Here is a 19,382-nt window from a genome sequence, read left to right on the forward strand (position 1 = left end):
ATTTTGACAGTATGAGGCAAGAACTTTCAAAAGCTGATTAGGTGCAGATATTCACAGATAAAGGGACGGCTAAAAAAGTGGGAAGCCTTCAAAATTAGATAACGAGAGTCCAGAGACAGTATATTCCTTTTAGGGTGAAAGGAAAGGCTGGTAGGTGTAGGGAATTGAGGATGACTAGAGAAATTGAGGGTTTGGTTAAGGGAAAAAGGAAGCATCTGTCAGGTATAGACAGGAGAGATCAAGTGAACCCTTAGAAGAGTATAAACGCATAAGGAGTACACTCAAGAGGGAAATCAGGAGGGCAGAAAGGGGACATGAGATAGCTTTGGCAAATACGGTAAAGGAGAATCCAAAGGCATTTTATAAATGCATGAGGGAAAAAGAGTAACTAGGGAGCAAATAGGGTCCCTCAAAGATCAGCAAGGCAGCCTTTGTGTGGAGCCACAGGAGATGGGGAAGATTCTAAATGAGTATTTTGCATCGGTGTTTACTGTAGAGAAGGACATGGATGATATAGAATGTGGGGAAATAGATCTTGAAAAATGTTCATATTACAGAGGAGGAACTGCTGGGTGCCTTGAAACAATCAAGGTATTTATCAATGTATAATTTCAGTTACATCACACTGTAAATTTTTGCTATAAATTCTATGTCTTACAATTGTGTCCTCCACAACCACCTGATGAAGGAGCAGCGTTCCGAAAGCTAGTGCTTCCAATGAAACCTGTTGGACTATAACCTGGTGTTGTGTGATTTTTTTACTTGAAACACAAAGGTGGATAAATCCCCAGGACCTGATCAGGTGGGACGCTAGGGAAGTGATTGCTGGGCCCCTTGCTGAGATATTTGTATCATCGATAGTCACAGGTGATGTGCCTGAAGACTGGAGGTTTGCTAACATGGTACCATTATACAAGAAAGGTGGTAAGGACAAGCCAGGGAATTATAGACCGGTGAGCCTGACATTGATGGTGGGCAAGTTGTTGGAGGGAATCCTGAGGGACAGGATTTACACCAAGTTGGAGAGGCAAGGGCTGATTAGGGATATTCAACATGTCTTTGTGCATGGGAAATCATGTCTCACAGACTTGAGCTTTTTAAAAAAAGTAACAAAGAGGATTAATGAGGGCAGAGCGGTTGACGAGATCTATATGGACTTCAGTATGGTGTTTGTCAAGATTCCCCATGGGAGACTAGTTAGCAAGGTTAGATCTCGTGGAATACAGGGAGAACTACCCATTTGGATACAGAACCGGCTCGAAGGTAGAAGACAGAGGGTAGTGGTGGAGGGTTGTCTTTCAGATTGAAGGCCTGTGATCAGTGGAGTGCCACAAGGATTGGTGCTGGGTCCACTACTTTTCATCATTTATATAAAGGATTTGGATATGAATATAAGAGGAATAGTTAGTAAGTTTGCAGATGACACCAAAATTGAAGGTGTAGTGGTCAGCGAAGAAAGTTACCTCAAATTACAACAGGATAATGATCAGATGGGCCAATGGCCTAAGGAGTGGCAGGTGGAGTTTTATTTAGATTAGATTCCCTACAGTGTGGAAACAGGCCCTTCGGCCCAACCAGTCCACACCGACCCTCCGAAGAGTAACTCACCCAGACCCATTTCCTTCTGTCTAATGCACCCTAACGCTATGGGCAATTTAGCATGGCCAATTCACTGACCTGCACATCTTTCAACTGTGGGAGGAAACCGGAGCACCCGGAGGAAATCCACGCAGACACTGGGAGAACGTACAAACTCCACGCAAACAGTCACCTGAGGCTGGAATCGAATCTGGGTCCCTGGTGTTGTGAGGCAGCAGTGCTAACCACTGAGCCACCGTGCTGCCCACAGATTAGATAAATGCGACGTGCTGCATTTTGGGAAAGCAAATCTTAGCAGGACTTATACACTTAATGGTAAGGACCTAGGAGGTATTGCTGAACAAAGAGACCATGGAGTGCAGATTCATAGCTCCTTGAAAATAAAGTCGCAAGTAGATAGGAGAGTGAAGAAGGCATTTGGTATCCTTTCCTTTACTGGTCAGAGTATTGAGTACAGGAGTTGGGAAGTCATGTTGTGGCTGTACAGGACATTGGTTAGGCCACACATAAAATATTGCGTGCAATTCTGGTCTCCTTCCTATCGGAAGGATGTTGTGAAACTTGAAAGGGTTCAGAAAAGATTTACAAAGATGTTGCCAGGGTTGGAGGATTTGAGCTATAGGCAGAGGCTGAATAGGCTGGAGCTGTTTTCCCTGTAGCGTCCGAGACTGAGGTTTATAGAGGTTTATAAAATCATGAGGGGCATGGATTGGATAAGTAGACAGAGTGGGGTGGGGGAGTCCAGAACTAGAGGGCATAGGTTTATGCTGAGAGTGGAAAGATATAAAGTTACCTGGAACCACCCTGACCTTAAATTTACCTGGACCATCTCTGACACCTCCCTCCCCTTCCTGGACCTCTCCATCTCCATTAATGACGACCGACTTGACACTGACATTTTTTACAAACCCACTGACTCCTACAGCTACCTGGATTACACCTCTTCCCACCCTACCTCTTGCAAAAATGCCATCCCGTATTCCCAATTCCTCCCAGGAGGACCAGTTCCACCACAGAACACACCAGATGGCCTACTTCTTTAGAGACCGCAATTTCCCTTCCCACGTGGTTAAAGATGCCCTCCAACGCATCTCGTCTACATCCCGCACCTCCGCCCTCAGACCCCACCCCTCCAACCGTAACAAGGACAGAACGCTCCTGGTGCTCACCTTCCACCCTACCAACCTTCGCATAAACCAAATCATCCGCCGACATTTCCGTCACCTCCAAACAGACCCCACCACCAGGGATATATTTCCCTCCCCACCCCTTTCCGCCTTCCGCAAAGACCGTTCCCTCCGTGATTACCTGGTCAGGTCCACGCCCCCCTACAACCCACCCTCCCATCCTGGCACTTTCCCCTGCCACGTCAGGAACTGTAAAACCTGTGCACACACCTCCTCCCTCACCTCTGTCCAAGGCACTAAAGGAGCCTTCCACATCCATCAAAGTTTTACTTGCACATCCACTACTATCATTTATTGTATCCGTTGTTCCCAATGCGGTCTCCTCTACATTGGGGAGACTGGGCGCCTCCTAGCAGAGCGCTTTAGGGAACATCGCCGGGACACCCGCACCAATCAACCACACCGCCCCGTGGCCCAACATTTCCACTCCCCCTCCCACTCTGCCGAGGACATGGAGGTCCTGGGCCTCCTTCACCGCCGCTCCCTCACCACCAGACGCTTGGAGGAAGAACGCCTCATCTTCCTCCTCGGAACACTTCAACCCCAGGGCATCAATGTGGACTTCAACAGTTTCCTCATTTCCCCTTCCCCCACCTCACCCTAGTTCTAAACTTCCAGCTCAGCACTGTCCCCATGACTTGTCCAGACTTGTCCTACCTGCCTATCTCCTTTTCCACCTATCCACTCCACCCTCTCCTCCCTGACCTATCAGCTTCATCCCCTCCCCCACTCACCCATTGTACTCTCTGCTACTTTCTCCCCACCCCCACCCTCCTCTAGCTTATCTCTCCACACTCCAGGCTCACTGCCTTTATTCCTGATGAAGGGCTTTTGCCCGAAACGTCGATTTCGAAACACCTTGGATGCTGCCTGAACTGCTGTGCTCTTCCAGCACCACTAATCCAGAATCTGGTTTCCAGCATCTGCAGTCATTGTTTTTACCTCAATTCCTCAACTTGCCTAGTTGGGAATTGTTCCATAGACACTGAAGAAGCTTGACACCATCCAAGACAAAGCTGTTTGCATAATTGGTATCCTATCTAACACCTAGAACATTCATTAACTCCACCATAAGACAGGAACAGAAGTAAACCATTTGGTCCCTCGAGCCTGGTCCAACCATTCAATAGGTCATGGTTGATCCAGTATTCCTTGTGTTTATTTTTCTGCAATTTCCCTGTCACCTTTGATTCACCTACTGATTAAGAATCTATCACAGCCTTAAATATATGCAATCACTTTGCCTCCATAGTTCTGTGTGGTAAGGAGTTCCAAACATGTCAACCCTCAAAGAAAAAAAAATCCTCATCTCAATTTTAATTTGGCATGTCTTTATTGTGAGGCTGTCCCATCTTCCTAGCATTTACGTTGTCAAGTCCCTCAAGGATTCTGTATGTTTCAATGACATCACCTGTCATTTATCTAAACTCCATTGAACACAGTCTCAACCTGTTTTGCTCAGACCAGAGGTCATCCTAGTGAACCTTCTTTGAACTGCCTCCAATGAATTTGATCTTTCCTTAAATAAGGGGACCAGACTGCTCAATATTCCAGATGTCGTCTCACCAGCATCTTGCACAGTTGCTGTAAAACTACCCTCTTAAAATGAGGATCAACAATACATTAGCCTTTCTGATTACCCACTGCACCTCTATGATAGCTTTCTGTGTTTAATGCACAAGTACCCCCAGGTCCCTTGAGTTGCTGCATCTTGTAGTTTTTCTCTATTTAAATAATGCTGTTCTTTGGTTCTCCCTTCCAAAATGAACAGCATCACAATTTTTCTATATTATATCCCATTTGCTAACATTTTGCCCACTTACTTAATCTATCAATAAATCTCTGTAAACTTTATCTCTCAAACTTGCCTTTCCATCTATTTTTGTATCATCTGCAAATTTGAACACAGTACAATTCCTCAAATTCACTAATATATACTGTAAACCTTTGTGGTCTCAGCACTTCTTAGGTTTCGTAGGTTCTTAGGTAACAAAGGCATGAAAATCAGGTCAGAAAGTGGGAATTATGTGGTGTGTAACTCACTTTCTGTCTCCCCAGTGCCTGTCCACCATCTACAAGGTCCAAGTCAGCACTTCTTAGGTTTCACCTTCTTAACTATAACCTTTACAACCAAGAAGAACAGGGTAACAGATACATGGGGAGCACTACTGCCTGCAAGTTCTCCTCTAACCACACATTTTCCTAACTTGTAATTATATTGCTGCTACTTCACTATAGCTGAGTCAAAATCCTAGAAGTCCCTCCCTAACAGCACTGTGGGTTACCTACACCACATAGACTGACAGCAGTTTGAGAAGGTAGCTCATGGACACTTTCTCAATTCTAATTATGGATGACTAGCAATCGCTGGTCTAGCGATGACACCCAATGAATGTTCTTTTTAAATCGGAGATTATTAACAGAAAGTACTAATTTGAGTTCAGTTCTCTAAAATGACAATTTTTAGCTGGCGGTAGGAACCATGTGACCAGTGGGGCTATTGTGACAGTATTATAGCATTTTAAAAATGTAACGTTTAATATGAAACATTCAGGTCTTTTTATATTGTTTAGGAAATTGATATGGTGCAAGTTACCTTAGAGAAACTACGTGGACTCTCTCAAGATGACAAAACAGAAAATGCCTTGTTACGATCTAGAATAGATGAACAGTCACAGCTCATCTGCATCCTAAAGCGTCGAGCAGATGAATTTTTACTGCGTTGCCAAGCTTTGGAGACAATTAATACTGAGCTGGAGAACCAGCACAAGGACCTCAAGCAGCAATTAGAGAACCAACTAAAGCAGTCAGCTCAGCTAGAGGCACGATTCATGGACCTGGCATTCAATCACCAAGAAATTATCAAATTCAAGGATGAATATAAGAGTCAGAATGCGGAGCTAAGAAAGCAAAATGAAAAACTCCGGAGAGAGAATGAAAGTATTTTCTGCAAAGCCCTGGGACAGAAAGATGATGAAATATTGAAGCTCTCTAATGAGTTGGGAAATTGTTTAAAGCAATGCAAGGCACTCGAACAGGAATGCAAGTAAGCAATAAGAATGATAATTTCAGAATGTGACATGGGTTAATAATTTAAGCATAATTAAGTAATCTGTTGTTACAATCTCACTTTAAAATTAACATTATATCAGCATGGATTTGATTTAATTTTAAAAGAATGCTGTATTTCCAAATGCTCATCAGGTACACCACTAAATGCTTACCCAAGTGACTTTGTTGGCTTTTTCCAGAGTGCACATGAAATTCCAGCTCTTATCTGGGTAACTGTCTCTACCTTTTCAAGATAGCCTTCTGGCCACTTTGTACTTTTTGACTAATTGCGTGGATTGTACCCTCCCATTGAATAGATGCTAGAACTTAAGGGAATGATGCATGCAGAAAGTTTGTCTACTCTGATCTTTACTTTCTCATATATAGGAACATGGGATTGAAGATAATTGTGCAAAATTACAAGAGGTTTAGACAAATTGGATTCAATTCAGTCATTTAATATTAACAGAATCTAAGAACAATGAGCACATGTATAAATTAAGGACAACAAATAAGAACTAGGAAATGCAGGAACAAACCTTTTTATGAAGGAGGACAAAGTATGTAGAACATTAATTACTATGAATTTCAGGCTGTTGACCATGAATACATTCAGGGTTATCCAAACTGTGGATGGATGTCTGACTCTATTTTCTTCTGACAACTCTTACTGTTCAGTCTTGTTATATTTTGGATAGTTCATTCAAAACTAATAATTAGATTATGTTGTTGCTCCTGTATTTCAGTGAGGTAACACTGAATTTACAAAGAAAAGAAAATGAGTTCTTGCAGCAGAAAACAAGCACAGAGAAATTTTATCTGAATGAAGTGCAATTGTTAAGAGCAAAGCTGAAAGAATCAGAAGATCGATGCAATGGTATGTATTCAAAGATATATGCAATACTAATATTCTACACAATTTCAAATTCTCAGAATAAGTCTGAACAAATGTTTTAGAATACCAGGAATATGCATACTAAATTTAAGAGAGAATTTAAATGTTAGTAAACTTTTCATGTAACCTTTGCTTGTAATTACCAAGGTTTACAGATTCAGAGTTCCTAAATTTTGAAGCCTTTGACTGGTTTGTGTAAGTGGCAGTGCATATACACTATTCTGACTTTGAATAACCACCTTAATTAAAGTAATTTTATTGATATAGTTTTAGGTAGAATTGAACAAAGTTTTAATATAACTATTATCAAAAAGGCCTTTTTTAATACTTTTCCATTGGGACTACTCCGTTATGAAGAGCATACTTGAAGTTACAGACATATATCAAGGTGAAAATATGACTTGATACATTGATATTTGTACCTTTGTTAATCGGAAATGTGGGCTGTTTTAAGTGGCTGAACTGAAGCAGAAAGAAGCTGAAGAAAACAGATGTCATGAAGAAACAGAACTACTTCATAAATTGCATGAACTGTCCAAGGAGAAGGAAGAACTGCTGACACTTTCTATGCAACGAGGGAAAATAATACAGGTTAATTTGAATATATAAGAGAATATCAATTCAAATTACAGAAGAAAGTAGCTTCTAATATATATTAACAATTCCTAATTTATTCCTCATATTTGAGAAACAAACAGCTTAAATTGGATGCTGCCTGACCTGCTGCGCTTTTCCAACAACACATTTTTCAGCTCTGATCTCCAGCATCTGCAGTACTCACTTTCTCCTAGCTTAAATTGTTTACATTGTTAAAACATTACCATTTATTTAATGCCATGTAAAATTGCAATTGGTCAGAGGATGGATACAATGGATCCATTAAGCTCTGCACTTGTCAGTTCTATGCCCAAAGATAAAAGTATTTGAATCAGCAACATACCTCATCCTCCTGTTCTCCCTCACTCCGGTTAACAGGATGTCTCGTGCCTCAACAGTCATCTTTGAGGTATCTCAATATTTTCCCATCAGAGTTATTTAGATTCCTCTGCTGGTCTCCTGGGCAATTTTTTTTTGTGTTCATAGCCATCAAAAAGAATGATTACTTTTCTCTTTGTAGAACTCTGTCATTTGGGTGCCCAGGAAAGCCTCTTTCCTTATTCCTTTCACACTCAATGAATTATTTTTATCTTTTTCTTTTTCCAAACACATAAGGCATTTCTCTTAACATTCCCATTCTATTGTTCCTTTTCTCTTGTTTGCTGGGGTACAGTACTCTTGTAGTTCAATCATCAGAGATGTATTCCTGTCCACACACATAGTAAGGGTAGCTTTGTTCGCATAGCCAGCTGTCCTGAAACCTCTTCAAGCTAAGCTCAGATGTTCTTGCTTTGGGATATGAAATTCAGTATACTTCAGAAGAGATTCTTGCTGATCTTGTGATATTTGTGGATACATCATGGGACTTTGTTATTAGAAGAAATCTGATTTCTGTATTATTGTGATGTACTGAAACATAGGACAAAGAAAAGGATGTTCAGCAACTGGAGGAGAAATTAAGATTGACAGAAAAAGCAAGAAAGAAAGCAGAAGATCGGTAAGGAAATAGAAAATAACTAATATACTGTAATGTTGAATAACATTAGGTTTTCTGAACTTCTATGAGATCTAACACAGGTTTACAGATTGCTGTTTTTATTTTTCCCGTGTATGCATTTTCAAAGGCAGACATTGATTAATTAGCTAATATTTTGTATCTATAAATGTACAGTAATACAAGCTTAATAGTGTTTCAGATAATTACATTAGTGAGCATGATCATTCAGGTGCTGTAACATCTAAGTATCCCTGCCCCCTTCGACCTATCTGTCCTTTAAGAACATTATATTGTGAATGATGTTGTTTTAAAGGGCTCCAAAGAGGCTAACACTGGCCTCTGCTTTTCCAGTAAAAATTAGAGGCTTAGCTTTCATTGCTTTGACTCATAATTTCTATATCTTTTACATCTTACATCAAGAAACACTATTAGTCTACACAATGAAGGGAATCCTTAATCTTCTTTTGGGCAGGAAAGTGGATCAGGGAATATTGAGTATAATTATAGGGTATTAAAAAATGGAAAAAGGTCATTCAACCCATCATGTGTACTCTGCCTCTTTCAAAGAACTATTCAAATAGTTGTACACTCCAACTCTTTTCCATAACCCTTCAAGTATTTATGCAATTGCCCTTTGCAATGTTCTTGATTATGCTTCCACCACTATTCAGTCTGACCTTTAGATATCAGAATAAGTCAATGTATGGTTTTTCTTCCCCTTGTGATGTCTCTGGCTCTTTTTTTTAATTACTTTGAATCTGTGTCCTCTGATTACTTATCCATCTGCCATTATAAACAGTTTCTTCATATTTATCAAAACTGTTCATGTTTTGAACATTTCTATATCTTTTCTTAATCTTTTTAGCTTTGAGAACAATTCCACCTTCTCCAAACTTTTGATGTAACTGGAAACATCTTGCATACCATCTTAGTAAATCTCATAGGCATTGAAGGCTTTGACATCTTTCCTAAATTGTAGTGTCCAGAATTGCACACAATATCTCAGCTTGAAGTTGAAATAGGATTTTATTGAAATCTAACATATCGCCTTTGCACTCAATGTTCTAACAATGGCTTATAATAGTCTTCTCAACTTGTCTTGCTTCCTCAAGTGATGTACGTATGTCCATGTTTCTTTATTCCTGTGTGCTTTACAAATTTAACATTTCATGCATATTGCCTCACTTCATTCTTCCCACTTAAATAAATGACTTCATAGATTTTTGTGCTAAATTTACTTACAACTAAAGTGGTCAAGAAGGCACGCTTGCCTTCATTGGCTGGGCATCGAATGTAAAAGTTGGCAGGTTATGTTTCAGCTGTATTAAACATTAGTTAGGCTGCCTTTGGAATAGTGCTTGCAATTCTGGTCGCCACACTACCAAAAGTACGTGAATGTTTTAGAGAGGGTGCAGACAAGGTTTACCAGGATGTTGCTTGGATTGGAGGGTTTTAGTTATGAGGAGAAGTTGGATAAACCCCGATTGCTTTCACTGGAAATACTGATGGACAATCCGATAGAGATCTACAAAATTATGAGAGGCATAGGTAGGGTGGATAGTCAGAGGCTTTTTCCCAGGTGGAAAGGTCAACTATGAGAGGGCACAGGTTCAAGTTAGGATGGGGAAGATTTAGGGGAGAAGTGCAGGGAAGGTTTTTGACAGAGAATGGGTGCCTGGAATGCACTGCTGGTGGAGGTGGTGGAAGCAGGCATGTCAGGAATGCTTAAGGCATATATTTATAGACACATGAATGTGAGGCGAACAGAGGGATAGAAACCACATGTGGGCAATAAGTACCGGATCTGAATAAGGTTTAGGAATCAGCACAGGTTTTGTGGGCTGAATGGCCTGATCCTATGCTATGTTGTATAACATGTCTGATCAGTATTTGTCTATTTAGTACATTTTTCAAGTTTTGAGTAATCAGTAGAGTTTAATAATAAGCCCTGGATGTCTAAGTCCATGTAATGAATATGTATCATTAAGATTGAGAAAATATGGAGGCTGTGATTATTTATGCCTTGCCAATCAAATTAAGATTATCTTGGATGTAGAATGAGAAGGACCTTTCTTCCGTAGAAGAAGGATTAAAAAATGTGAAGTAATTAGTAGATTAAATTAGAATGTAGATCAGAAAGTTTCATTGATCTTTTCATAAATACTTCAAGGTGCTGTGAAGTGCTGCAAGAACAGGAAATTGGGGTTTTGCTGAATTACTCTTTTGCAATCAGCACAGATACTTTTGGGCCAAGAAAAAACAGTCTTTCAAAACCCACTTCAGAAAACTCATAATCCTATTAAGTGGTGAAAAAACTGTTAAATTGCCTGTCTCTCAGGAAGGGGGCATAAGTCCTTGAATTGAGTCCACCTACTATTTTAAAGCCTGCCTAATATGGGTTGGTCCTGTGTTGGTTAAGGAAATCTGGCTCATTAAGTCTGTTTTTCTCTGCAGGAATGCTGTCTGAAATGTTGACCATTTCTGACATATTCTGGTTTTTATTTCCGATTTCTAGCAGTTTTGCATTGTATTAGTTCTCAAACAATAGGCATAAGTGCATTGTGGTGGAATTGTTCAATATAAACATATTGAAACAAGACCTCTTGTATATAATTTACAAACTACTGGAAGACTTCAACCATCCAAATTATTTTGGAGATTCTCCAACATTTCATCTTGTCTAACATTGTAAAAATATTTTTGTTGAAAACTTTTTCTTTACAAGATTATAAAGTTACAAAAATATGAATATATAACATTATAACAACAAAAACAACAATAAACAATAAATCAACTACTATACTACTCTAAAAAGATAACAAAACTACACTTATTACAAAACAATAAATTTTTAAAAATACCACTTAGTGCAACAAGACAATAGCTCTCAACCTTCAAAAGCATCAATTATTAAACCCACATTTGTTTGAAATTCTTCCTCTCAAGGGATTAGAATTATTAAATCAAAACATCATGGGTAGACAAAAGCCCTAATCAAAATGGCTGACAGATCTACTTCAAATAATTCAAAAAAGGCTGCTATGTCTTATAAAAGTTGTCCATTTTCTGGTGCATCGTATTTGTGAGGAAGTCCAAAGGAATGTGTTCCATAATTGACTTATGCCATCTCGACAGACCCAGGGGTTCTCAGACACCCAGCACATCAGAATGTTCTTCCTCGTACAAAAAGTGAGAAGGTTAAAAAGCTTTAAGTGTAATATGCCATCTCAGCTACCTTCAATTGTGCCTCGAGGAGACACTGCTGCTCTTCCTTCTGTCGCTTCTGATTGGCTGAATATGAGATAATTATCCCTCTAGCATAGGCCTTAGCAGTCTCCCAAAGAATGGATGGATTACTAGCTGTACCCATTTTGGTGGCCAAACTTGATTCGAGTTTTTTGAAGAAGTAACAAAGAAGATTGATGAGGGCAGAGCAGTAAATGTGATCTATATGGACTTCAGTAAGGCGTTCGACAAGGTTCTCCATGGGAGACTGATTAGCAAGGTTAGATCTCATGGAATACAGGGAGAACTAGCCATTTGGATACAGAACTGGCTCAAAGGTGGAAGACAGAGGGTGGTGGTGGAGGGTTGTTTTTCAGACTGGAGACCTGTGACCAGTGGAGTGCCACAAGGATCGGTGCTGGGCCCTCTACTTTTGGTCATTTACATAAATGATTTGGATGCGAGCATAAGAAGTACAGTTACTAAGTTTGCAGATGACACCAAAATTGGAAGTGTAGTGGACAGCGAAGAAGGTTACCTCAGATTACAACAGGATCTGGACCAGATGGGGCAATGAGCTGAGAAGTGGCAGATGGAGTTTAATACAGATAAATGCGAGGTGCTGCATTTTGGGAAAGCAAATCTTAGCAGGACTTGTACACTTAATGGTAATCTCCTAGGGAGTGTTGCTGAACAAAGAGACCTTGGAGTGCAGGTTCATAGCTCCTTGAAAGTGGTGTCACTAGATAGGATAGTGAAGAAGGCGTTTGGTATGCTTTCCTTTATTGGTCAGATATTGAGTTGGGAGGTCATGTTGCGGTTGCACAGGTCATTGGTTAGGCCACTGTTAGAATATTGCGTGCAATTCTGGTCTCCTTCCTCTCGGAAAGATGTTGTAAAACTTGAAAGGGTTCAGAAAAGATTTACAAGGATGTTGCCAGGGTTGGAGGATCTGAGCTACAGGGAGGGGCTGAACAGTCTGGGGCTGTTTTTCCTGGAGCGTGGGAGGCTGAGGAGTGACCTTATAGAGGCTTACAAAATTATGAGGGGCATGGATAGGATAAATAGACAAAGTCTTTTCCCTGGGGTTGGACAGTCCAGAACTAGAGGGCATAGGTTTAGGGTGAGAGGGGAAAGATATAAAAGAGACCTAAGAGGCAACTTTTTCACGCCGAGGGTAGTATGTGTATGGAATGAGCTGCCAGAGGATGTGGTGGAGGCTGGTACAATTGCAACATTTAAGAGACATTTGGATGGGTATATGAATAGGAAGGGTTAGGAGGGATATGGCCGGGTGCTGGCAGGTGGGACTAGATTGTGTTGGGATATCTGGTCGGCATGGACTGGTTGGACCGAAGGGTCTGTTTCCATGCTGTATATCTCTGACTCTATTATCTTAGTTCCCTGATAGGTCACGGCCTGTGGGTCTTTCCCCAACCTTCTAGAAGATTCCATGACACTCTGCTTATCCCTGTAGCATTGAAATTGTACCAGGATCAGGCGGGGGGTGCCGATCCAGGCCAGATCTGCGCACCACAATCCGGTGAGCTCTGTCAACATTCACCCAGTCCGCCTTGGCATCCCAACCAAGAAACTGTGGCAGTCAGTCTTCAAAAAAGCTTACTGGCTGCTCACCTTCCACTCCCTTCGGCAGCCCAACAACAAGGATATTCTTCCTCCTACCTCTGTTTTCCAAATCGTCACCCTGTTCAGTCAAGGCCCGAACCTGTTTCTCAAGGCCCTGCATCTGCCTGCGTTGGGGTGCAGGGCTCAGCAAGGCAGATCTACTCAGATCGCCATCATTTTGGATCCCCTTTCTTACATATTTAAAAGAGTCAATTATAAACTTAATTTTCAAACAAAAGGATTTGGAGTTATTTGACAATCGAGATCAACCAAAAAAAGCAAAAATGTAATAAAGTAAGAAAAATTTGGAAAAAAAACTATTTATTGTGAGATCCAACTATGTCTTAACTGAAGCTTTTATAAAATTAATATTTTGTTGTGAAGCTATTATATTTAAATATACTTCCCATTTGTTTTGAATTTGATTAATACAAAATGAGAAACTGCAAGAGATCAGTGTCTGTGGATGCAATCAATAATATTGAAATCACAGCTGCTATAAAAGTACATCATTTTCAGACTGTAAGTTCCCTGAATGTCATCACCAGGTTGCTTTTGTATAGCTCTCACAAAGTAATTCAGTTCTACAGCAAAGTGGTCATCAACATGGGAAGTTTTCTCAATCTTTTGTGTAGTTACTATGCAACTTGTTGATTAATTAGGAGATAGTAGAAATGTTTTACCATCAAAGTAAAATTAAAAATTGTTAAGCATAAAATGAAAATGACATGCAACGAATTTAGTAGGGGTTGCTTATCCATCATACAATTATGTTGTGTGTGTAAAACAATTCTTGACCATAAAATACATCATTGCTTTGAATGATTGTTTTCAAATCATTTGGGCAGTAATAACTGTATTTCTGTTACATGTTTCATTGAGCAAATGCTTTGTATTTCAGGTTTCAATATGAATCTGCAGTGGTAAATTCAAATGTAAAGGTCAAGGAGTTACAACAGCAGTACCAGAAATCTCAAGAGGCTTATGCTGACTTGGAAAGGGTATAGTAAACTTTGGCTATAAATCTGTATAACACTTTCTTATGTTACTTGTGCTGTCACATATCATGCTTTATTCTTGAAAGAGTTAGACTTCCTGGTCAAATATAGAGATAAGTATCTCTCAGACAAACCACTTAAAGAGAAAAGAGTAAGCAACCTACTACTTCTAACCAGAAACGTGCCTGTCTTTCAAACTTAGGAAAGTGCATTTCTAATATCATTTCTAATATAAAAAGTATTTTAAGATGTTAGAGAATAACATTTGTACATTGCTTCAAATATGCCAATATTTCACATACATACAAACATATAAAGTAAAGCCAGAGATAGGCCATTTGGCCCTTCAAGCCTGTTCCATTATTCAATAAGATCACGAGTGATGTGTTTATATTCCAAATTCCCATCTATCTTCTGACAATCTTAGATTCATCTTAGGCAAGGGAATCATTTTACTGCCTTAAAAGTATTCAATGACCCCACCTCCTCTACGTTGGTGAGGCAGAAAGTTCCAAAATTGTACAACCCTCTGAAAGAAAGTAGTTTCCCTAATCTCTGTCCTAAAAAGATGACCTGTAATTTTCAAACAGCATCCCCTAGTTTTGGACTCACCCACAAATGGAAACATTCTTTCCACGTCTCCCTTGTCAAGCCCATTCATGACCTCTTAAGTTTCAATTAAATCATCAGTCATTCTTCCAACAACAAGCCCGGGTATCAATCTAGCAAACTTACTCTGAATTTCTTCCAATGGATTAGCATCCTTCTATAAATACGGAGACTGAAATTGCATAAAATATTCAAGATATGGTGTTACTGATACCTTATGTAATTGCAGCACAACGTCCTTACTTTTATGCTCAAATCTGGTCAATATTCCAGTCGCCTTCTCAATCACGTGCTGAACCTGCATAGTAACATTTTATGATACAGATTTCTCTGCATGTCAGAAATTTGCACTCATTCGCTGATTGAATAATATTCTGCATTCCAAGTTTGTGCGAAGATTTGTAGCTCGGGTGCTCATTGTTGTGGTTCTGTTCGTCGAGCTGGAAGTTTTTGTTGCAAACGTTTCGTCCCCTAGCTAGGCGACATCATCAGTGCTTTGGAGCCTCCTGCGAAGCGCTTCTTTGATGTTTCCTCCGGTGTTTATAGTGGTCTATCCCTGCCGCTTCCGGTTGCGGCAACGAAGCTGCATCAGGACACTATTCAAAAGGGCCACAACACACTGCAGTACACCAGAACTGCAAAAAGAAGAAGAGGAACACCTATACAAGGTATTCGCCAAAAACGGATACCCGCGCAACTTCATCAACAGATGCCTAAGAGAAAGACCACGGAACGAGGACATACCACAGCCAAAAGGACTAGCCACACTACCATATATCAGGAGCATCTCGGAACTGACAGCCAGACTACTGCGACCCTTAGGACTCATAACGGCACACAAACCAACAGCCACGCTCAGACAACAACTCACCAGAACGAAGGACCCGATAACTAATGTAGTGTACAAAATACCATGCAAGGACTGCACAAAACACTATATAGGACAAACAGGAAGACAGCTAACAATCCGCATACATGAACATCAACTAGCCACGAAACGACACGACCAGCTATCCTTAGTAGCCACACACGCAGACAACAAGCAACATGAATTCGACTGGGACAACACTACTTTCATAGGGCAAGCCAGACAGAGAACAGCCAGGGAATTCCTAGAGGCATGGCATTCATCCACAAACTCCATCAACAAACACATCGACCTGGACCCAATATACCAACCACTACAGCGGACAGCTGAAACTGACAACCGGAAGCGGCAGGGACAGACCACTATAAACACCGGAGGAAACATCAAAGAAGCGCTTCGCAGGAGGCTCCCAAGCACTGATGATGTCGCCTAGCCAGGGGACGAAACGTTTGCAACAAAAACTTCCAGCTCGGCGAACAGAACCACAACAATATTCTGCATTTAATTCATCCTGCCAAAGTGAACTACTTAGACATTTTTCCATTTTACTCCATCTCGTAGAGTTTTGCCCACTAATTCAACCTATCTTGATTGATCTACGTCCTTGTTTAATCATCTTCACAACATCCTTTCCTATGTTTTATGTCGTGGTTCAATATTTTTCATTATTCAATCATGAGGTGGGTGCATTGCTGACCAGGTGAGCACTTACTTACCCTTGTGAAGTTGCCTTTTTGAACCGCTATAGTCTGCATGTGTAGGTAGACCCACCATTAGGGAAAGAACTCCAAAATTTTGACTCAACTATACATTGAAGAAACAACAGTCTATTTTCTGGCTTGGAATGGAACTTGCAGGTGTGGTATTCCCACATATCTGCTGTCTTTATCCTTTCAGATGAAAGTGTGCATTTGAAAATTACTGTCTGAGGAGCCGTGGTGAAATTCTGTAGTGCAGCTTATAGATGGCACAGTCTTGGTGGTGGAGGAAGAGCATATATATGGATGTGATACCAGTCAAGCAGGCTGCTTTGTCCTGATGTCAAGTTTCTTATGTGTTCTTGGAGCTGCACTCATTCAGGCTGGTTGGGGAGGGTGATTCCATTACACTTTTGATTTGTGTCTTGGTGGACAAGCTTTGTTCAGTCTGGAGGTCAGTTTGCTGTACAGGATCTCTAATCTTTTTCATCAAGAAATAAACTATTTATTTCAATGCAAGGGGCCTAACGGGGAAGGCAGATGAACTCAGGGCATGGTTAGGCACATGGGACTGGTATATCATAGCAATTACAGAAACATGGCTCAGGGATGGGCAGGACTGGCAGCTTAATGTTCCAGGATACAAATGCTACAGGAAGGATAGAAAGGGAGACAAGAGAGGAGGGGGAGTGGCGTTCTTGATAAGGGATAACATTACAACTGTGCTGAGGGAGGATATTTCTGGAAATACATCCAGGGAAGTGATTTGGGTGGTACTGAGAAATAAGAAAGGGATGATCACCTTATTGGGATTGTATTATAGACCCCCCAATAGTCAGAGGGAAATTGAGAAACAAACTTGTAAGGAAATCTCAGCTATCTGTAAGAATAATAAGGTGATTATGGTAGGGGATTTTAACTTTCTAAACATCGACTGGGACTGCCATAGTGTTAAGGGTTTAGATGAAGAGCAATTTGTTTAGTGTGTACAAGAAAATTTTCTGATTCAGTATGTGGACGTACCTACTAGAGAAGGTGCAAAACTTGACCCACTTTTGGGAAGTAAGGCAGGGCAGGTGACTGAGGTGTCAATGGGGAAGCACTTTGGGGCCAGACACCATAATTCTATTAGTTTTAAAATAGTGATGGTAAAGGATAGACAAGATCTAAAAGTTGAATTTCTATATTGGAGGATGGCTAATTTTGATGATAGTAGGCAAGAACTTTCAAAAGCTGATTGAGGGTAGATGTTCGCAAGTAAAGAGAGGGATGGAAAATGGGAAGCCTTCAAAAATGAGAAAATGAGAGTCCAGAGACAATATATTCCTGTTAGGGTGAAAGGAAAGGCTGGTAGGTATAGGGAATGTTGGATGACTAAGGAAAATGAGGGTTTGGTTAAGAAAAGGAGTATATGTCAGGTATAGACAGGATAGATTGAATGAATCCTTAGGAGAGTAAAAAAGCCGTAGGAGATTACATAAGAGGGAAATCAGGAGGGCAAAAAAGGGACATGAGACAGCTGTGGCAAATAGAGTTAAGGAGAATCCAAAGGGTTTTTACAAATACATTAAGGACAAAAGGGTAACTCGGGAAAGAATAACACCCATCAAAGATCAGCAAGGCACAGGAGCCGCAGGAGATGGGGGAGATACTACACAAGTATTTGCATTAGTGTTTACTGTGGAAAAGGACATGGAAAGTATAGAATGTAGGGAAATAGATGGTGAAAAATGTCCATATTACAGAGGAGGAAATGCTGGATGTCTTGAAACACACAAAAATGGATAAATCCTCAGGACCTGATTAGGTGTACCCTAGAACTCTGTGGGAAGCTAGGGAAGTGATTGCTGGGCCTCTTGCTGAGATATTTGTGTCATTGATAGTCACAAGTGAAGTGCTGGAAGGCTGGAGGTTGGCAAACGTGGTGCCGCTGTTTAAGAAGCGTGGTAAAAACTATAAACTAGTGAGCCTGACGTCGGTGGTGGGCAAGGTGTTGGAGGGAATCCTGAGGGACAGGATGTACATATATTTGGAAAGGCAAGGACTGATTAGGGATAGTCAACATGGCTTTGTGGGAAATCATGTCTGACAAACTCGATTGAGTTTTTTGAAGTAACAAAGAGGATTGATGAGGGCAGTACGGTGGATGTGATCTATGTGGACGTGATCTATATTGACTTTAGTAAGGCATTCAACAAGGTTCCCCGTGGGAGACTGGTTAGCAAGGTTAGATCTTGTGGAATACAGGGAGAACTAGCTGTCTGGATACCGAACTGGCTCAAAGGTAGAAGATGGAGGGTGGTGGTGGAGGATTGTTTTTCAGACTGGAAGCCTGTGACCAGTGGAGTGCCACAAGGATCGTTGCTGGGTCCACGGCTTTTTGTCATTTATATAAATGACCTGGATGTGAGCATAAAGGGTATAGTTAGTAAGTTTGCAAATGACACCAAAATTGGAGGTGTAGTGGACAGCAAAGAAAGTTACCTCCGATTACAACAGGATCTTGATCAGATGGGCCAATGGGCTGAGAGGTGGTAGATGGAGTTTAATTAGATAAATGTGAGGTGCTGCATTTTGGGAAAGCAAATCTTAGCAGGACTTACACGCTGCAGGTTCATAACTCCTTGAAAGTGGAGTCGCCGGTAGATAGGATAGTGAAGAAGGCGTTTGGTATGCTTTCCTTTATTGGTCAGAGTATTGAGTACAGGAGTTGGGAGGTCATGTTGCGGCTGTACAGGACATTGGTTAGGCCACTGTTGGAATATTGCGTGCAATTCTGGTCTCCTTCCTATCAGAAGGATGTTGTGAAACTTGAAAGGGTTCAGAAAAGATTTACAAAGATGTTGCTAGGATTGGAGGATTCGAGCTATAGGTTGAATAGACTAGGGCTGTTTTCCCTGGAGCGTTGGAGGCTGTGGGGTGACGTTAGAGGTTTATAAAATTATGAGGGGCATGGATAGGATGAATAGACAAAGTCTCTTCCCTGAAATGGGGGAGTCCAGAACTAGAGGGCATAGTTTTAGGGTGAGAGG

General features: G+C 40.8%; 1 protein-coding gene across 2 annotated transcripts in view; it reads left to right on the top strand.

Annotated features, from left to right (window-relative positions):
• ccdc89 (coiled-coil domain containing 89) overlaps positions 1 to 19,382 on the top strand; it is a 49,955-nt gene that overhangs the window by 29,096 nt on the left and 1,477 nt on the right. For both annotated transcript variants that reach the window (XM_043693950.2, XM_087988622.1), the window contains exons 2-6: positions 5,360 to 5,832; positions 6,584 to 6,714; positions 7,187 to 7,323; positions 8,250 to 8,326; positions 14,079 to 14,178. In XM_043693950.2, the coding sequence (XP_043549885.1) occupies positions 5,369 to 5,832; positions 6,584 to 6,714; positions 7,187 to 7,323; positions 8,250 to 8,326; positions 14,079 to 14,178 (909 nt within the window). In that variant the 5' untranslated portion in view covers positions 5,360 to 5,368. The remainder of the gene's footprint in view (positions 1 to 5,359; positions 5,833 to 6,583; positions 6,715 to 7,186; positions 7,324 to 8,249; positions 8,327 to 14,078; positions 14,179 to 19,382) is intronic.

Source organism: Chiloscyllium plagiosum, unplaced genomic scaffold (genome assembly GCF_037043375.1).
Source record: "Chiloscyllium plagiosum isolate Xiang-an unplaced genomic scaffold, Cpla_swu_hap1 HiC_scaffold_7, whole genome shotgun sequence".
Taxonomy (NCBI): Eukaryota; Metazoa; Chordata; class Chondrichthyes; order Orectolobiformes; family Hemiscylliidae; genus Chiloscyllium; species Chiloscyllium plagiosum.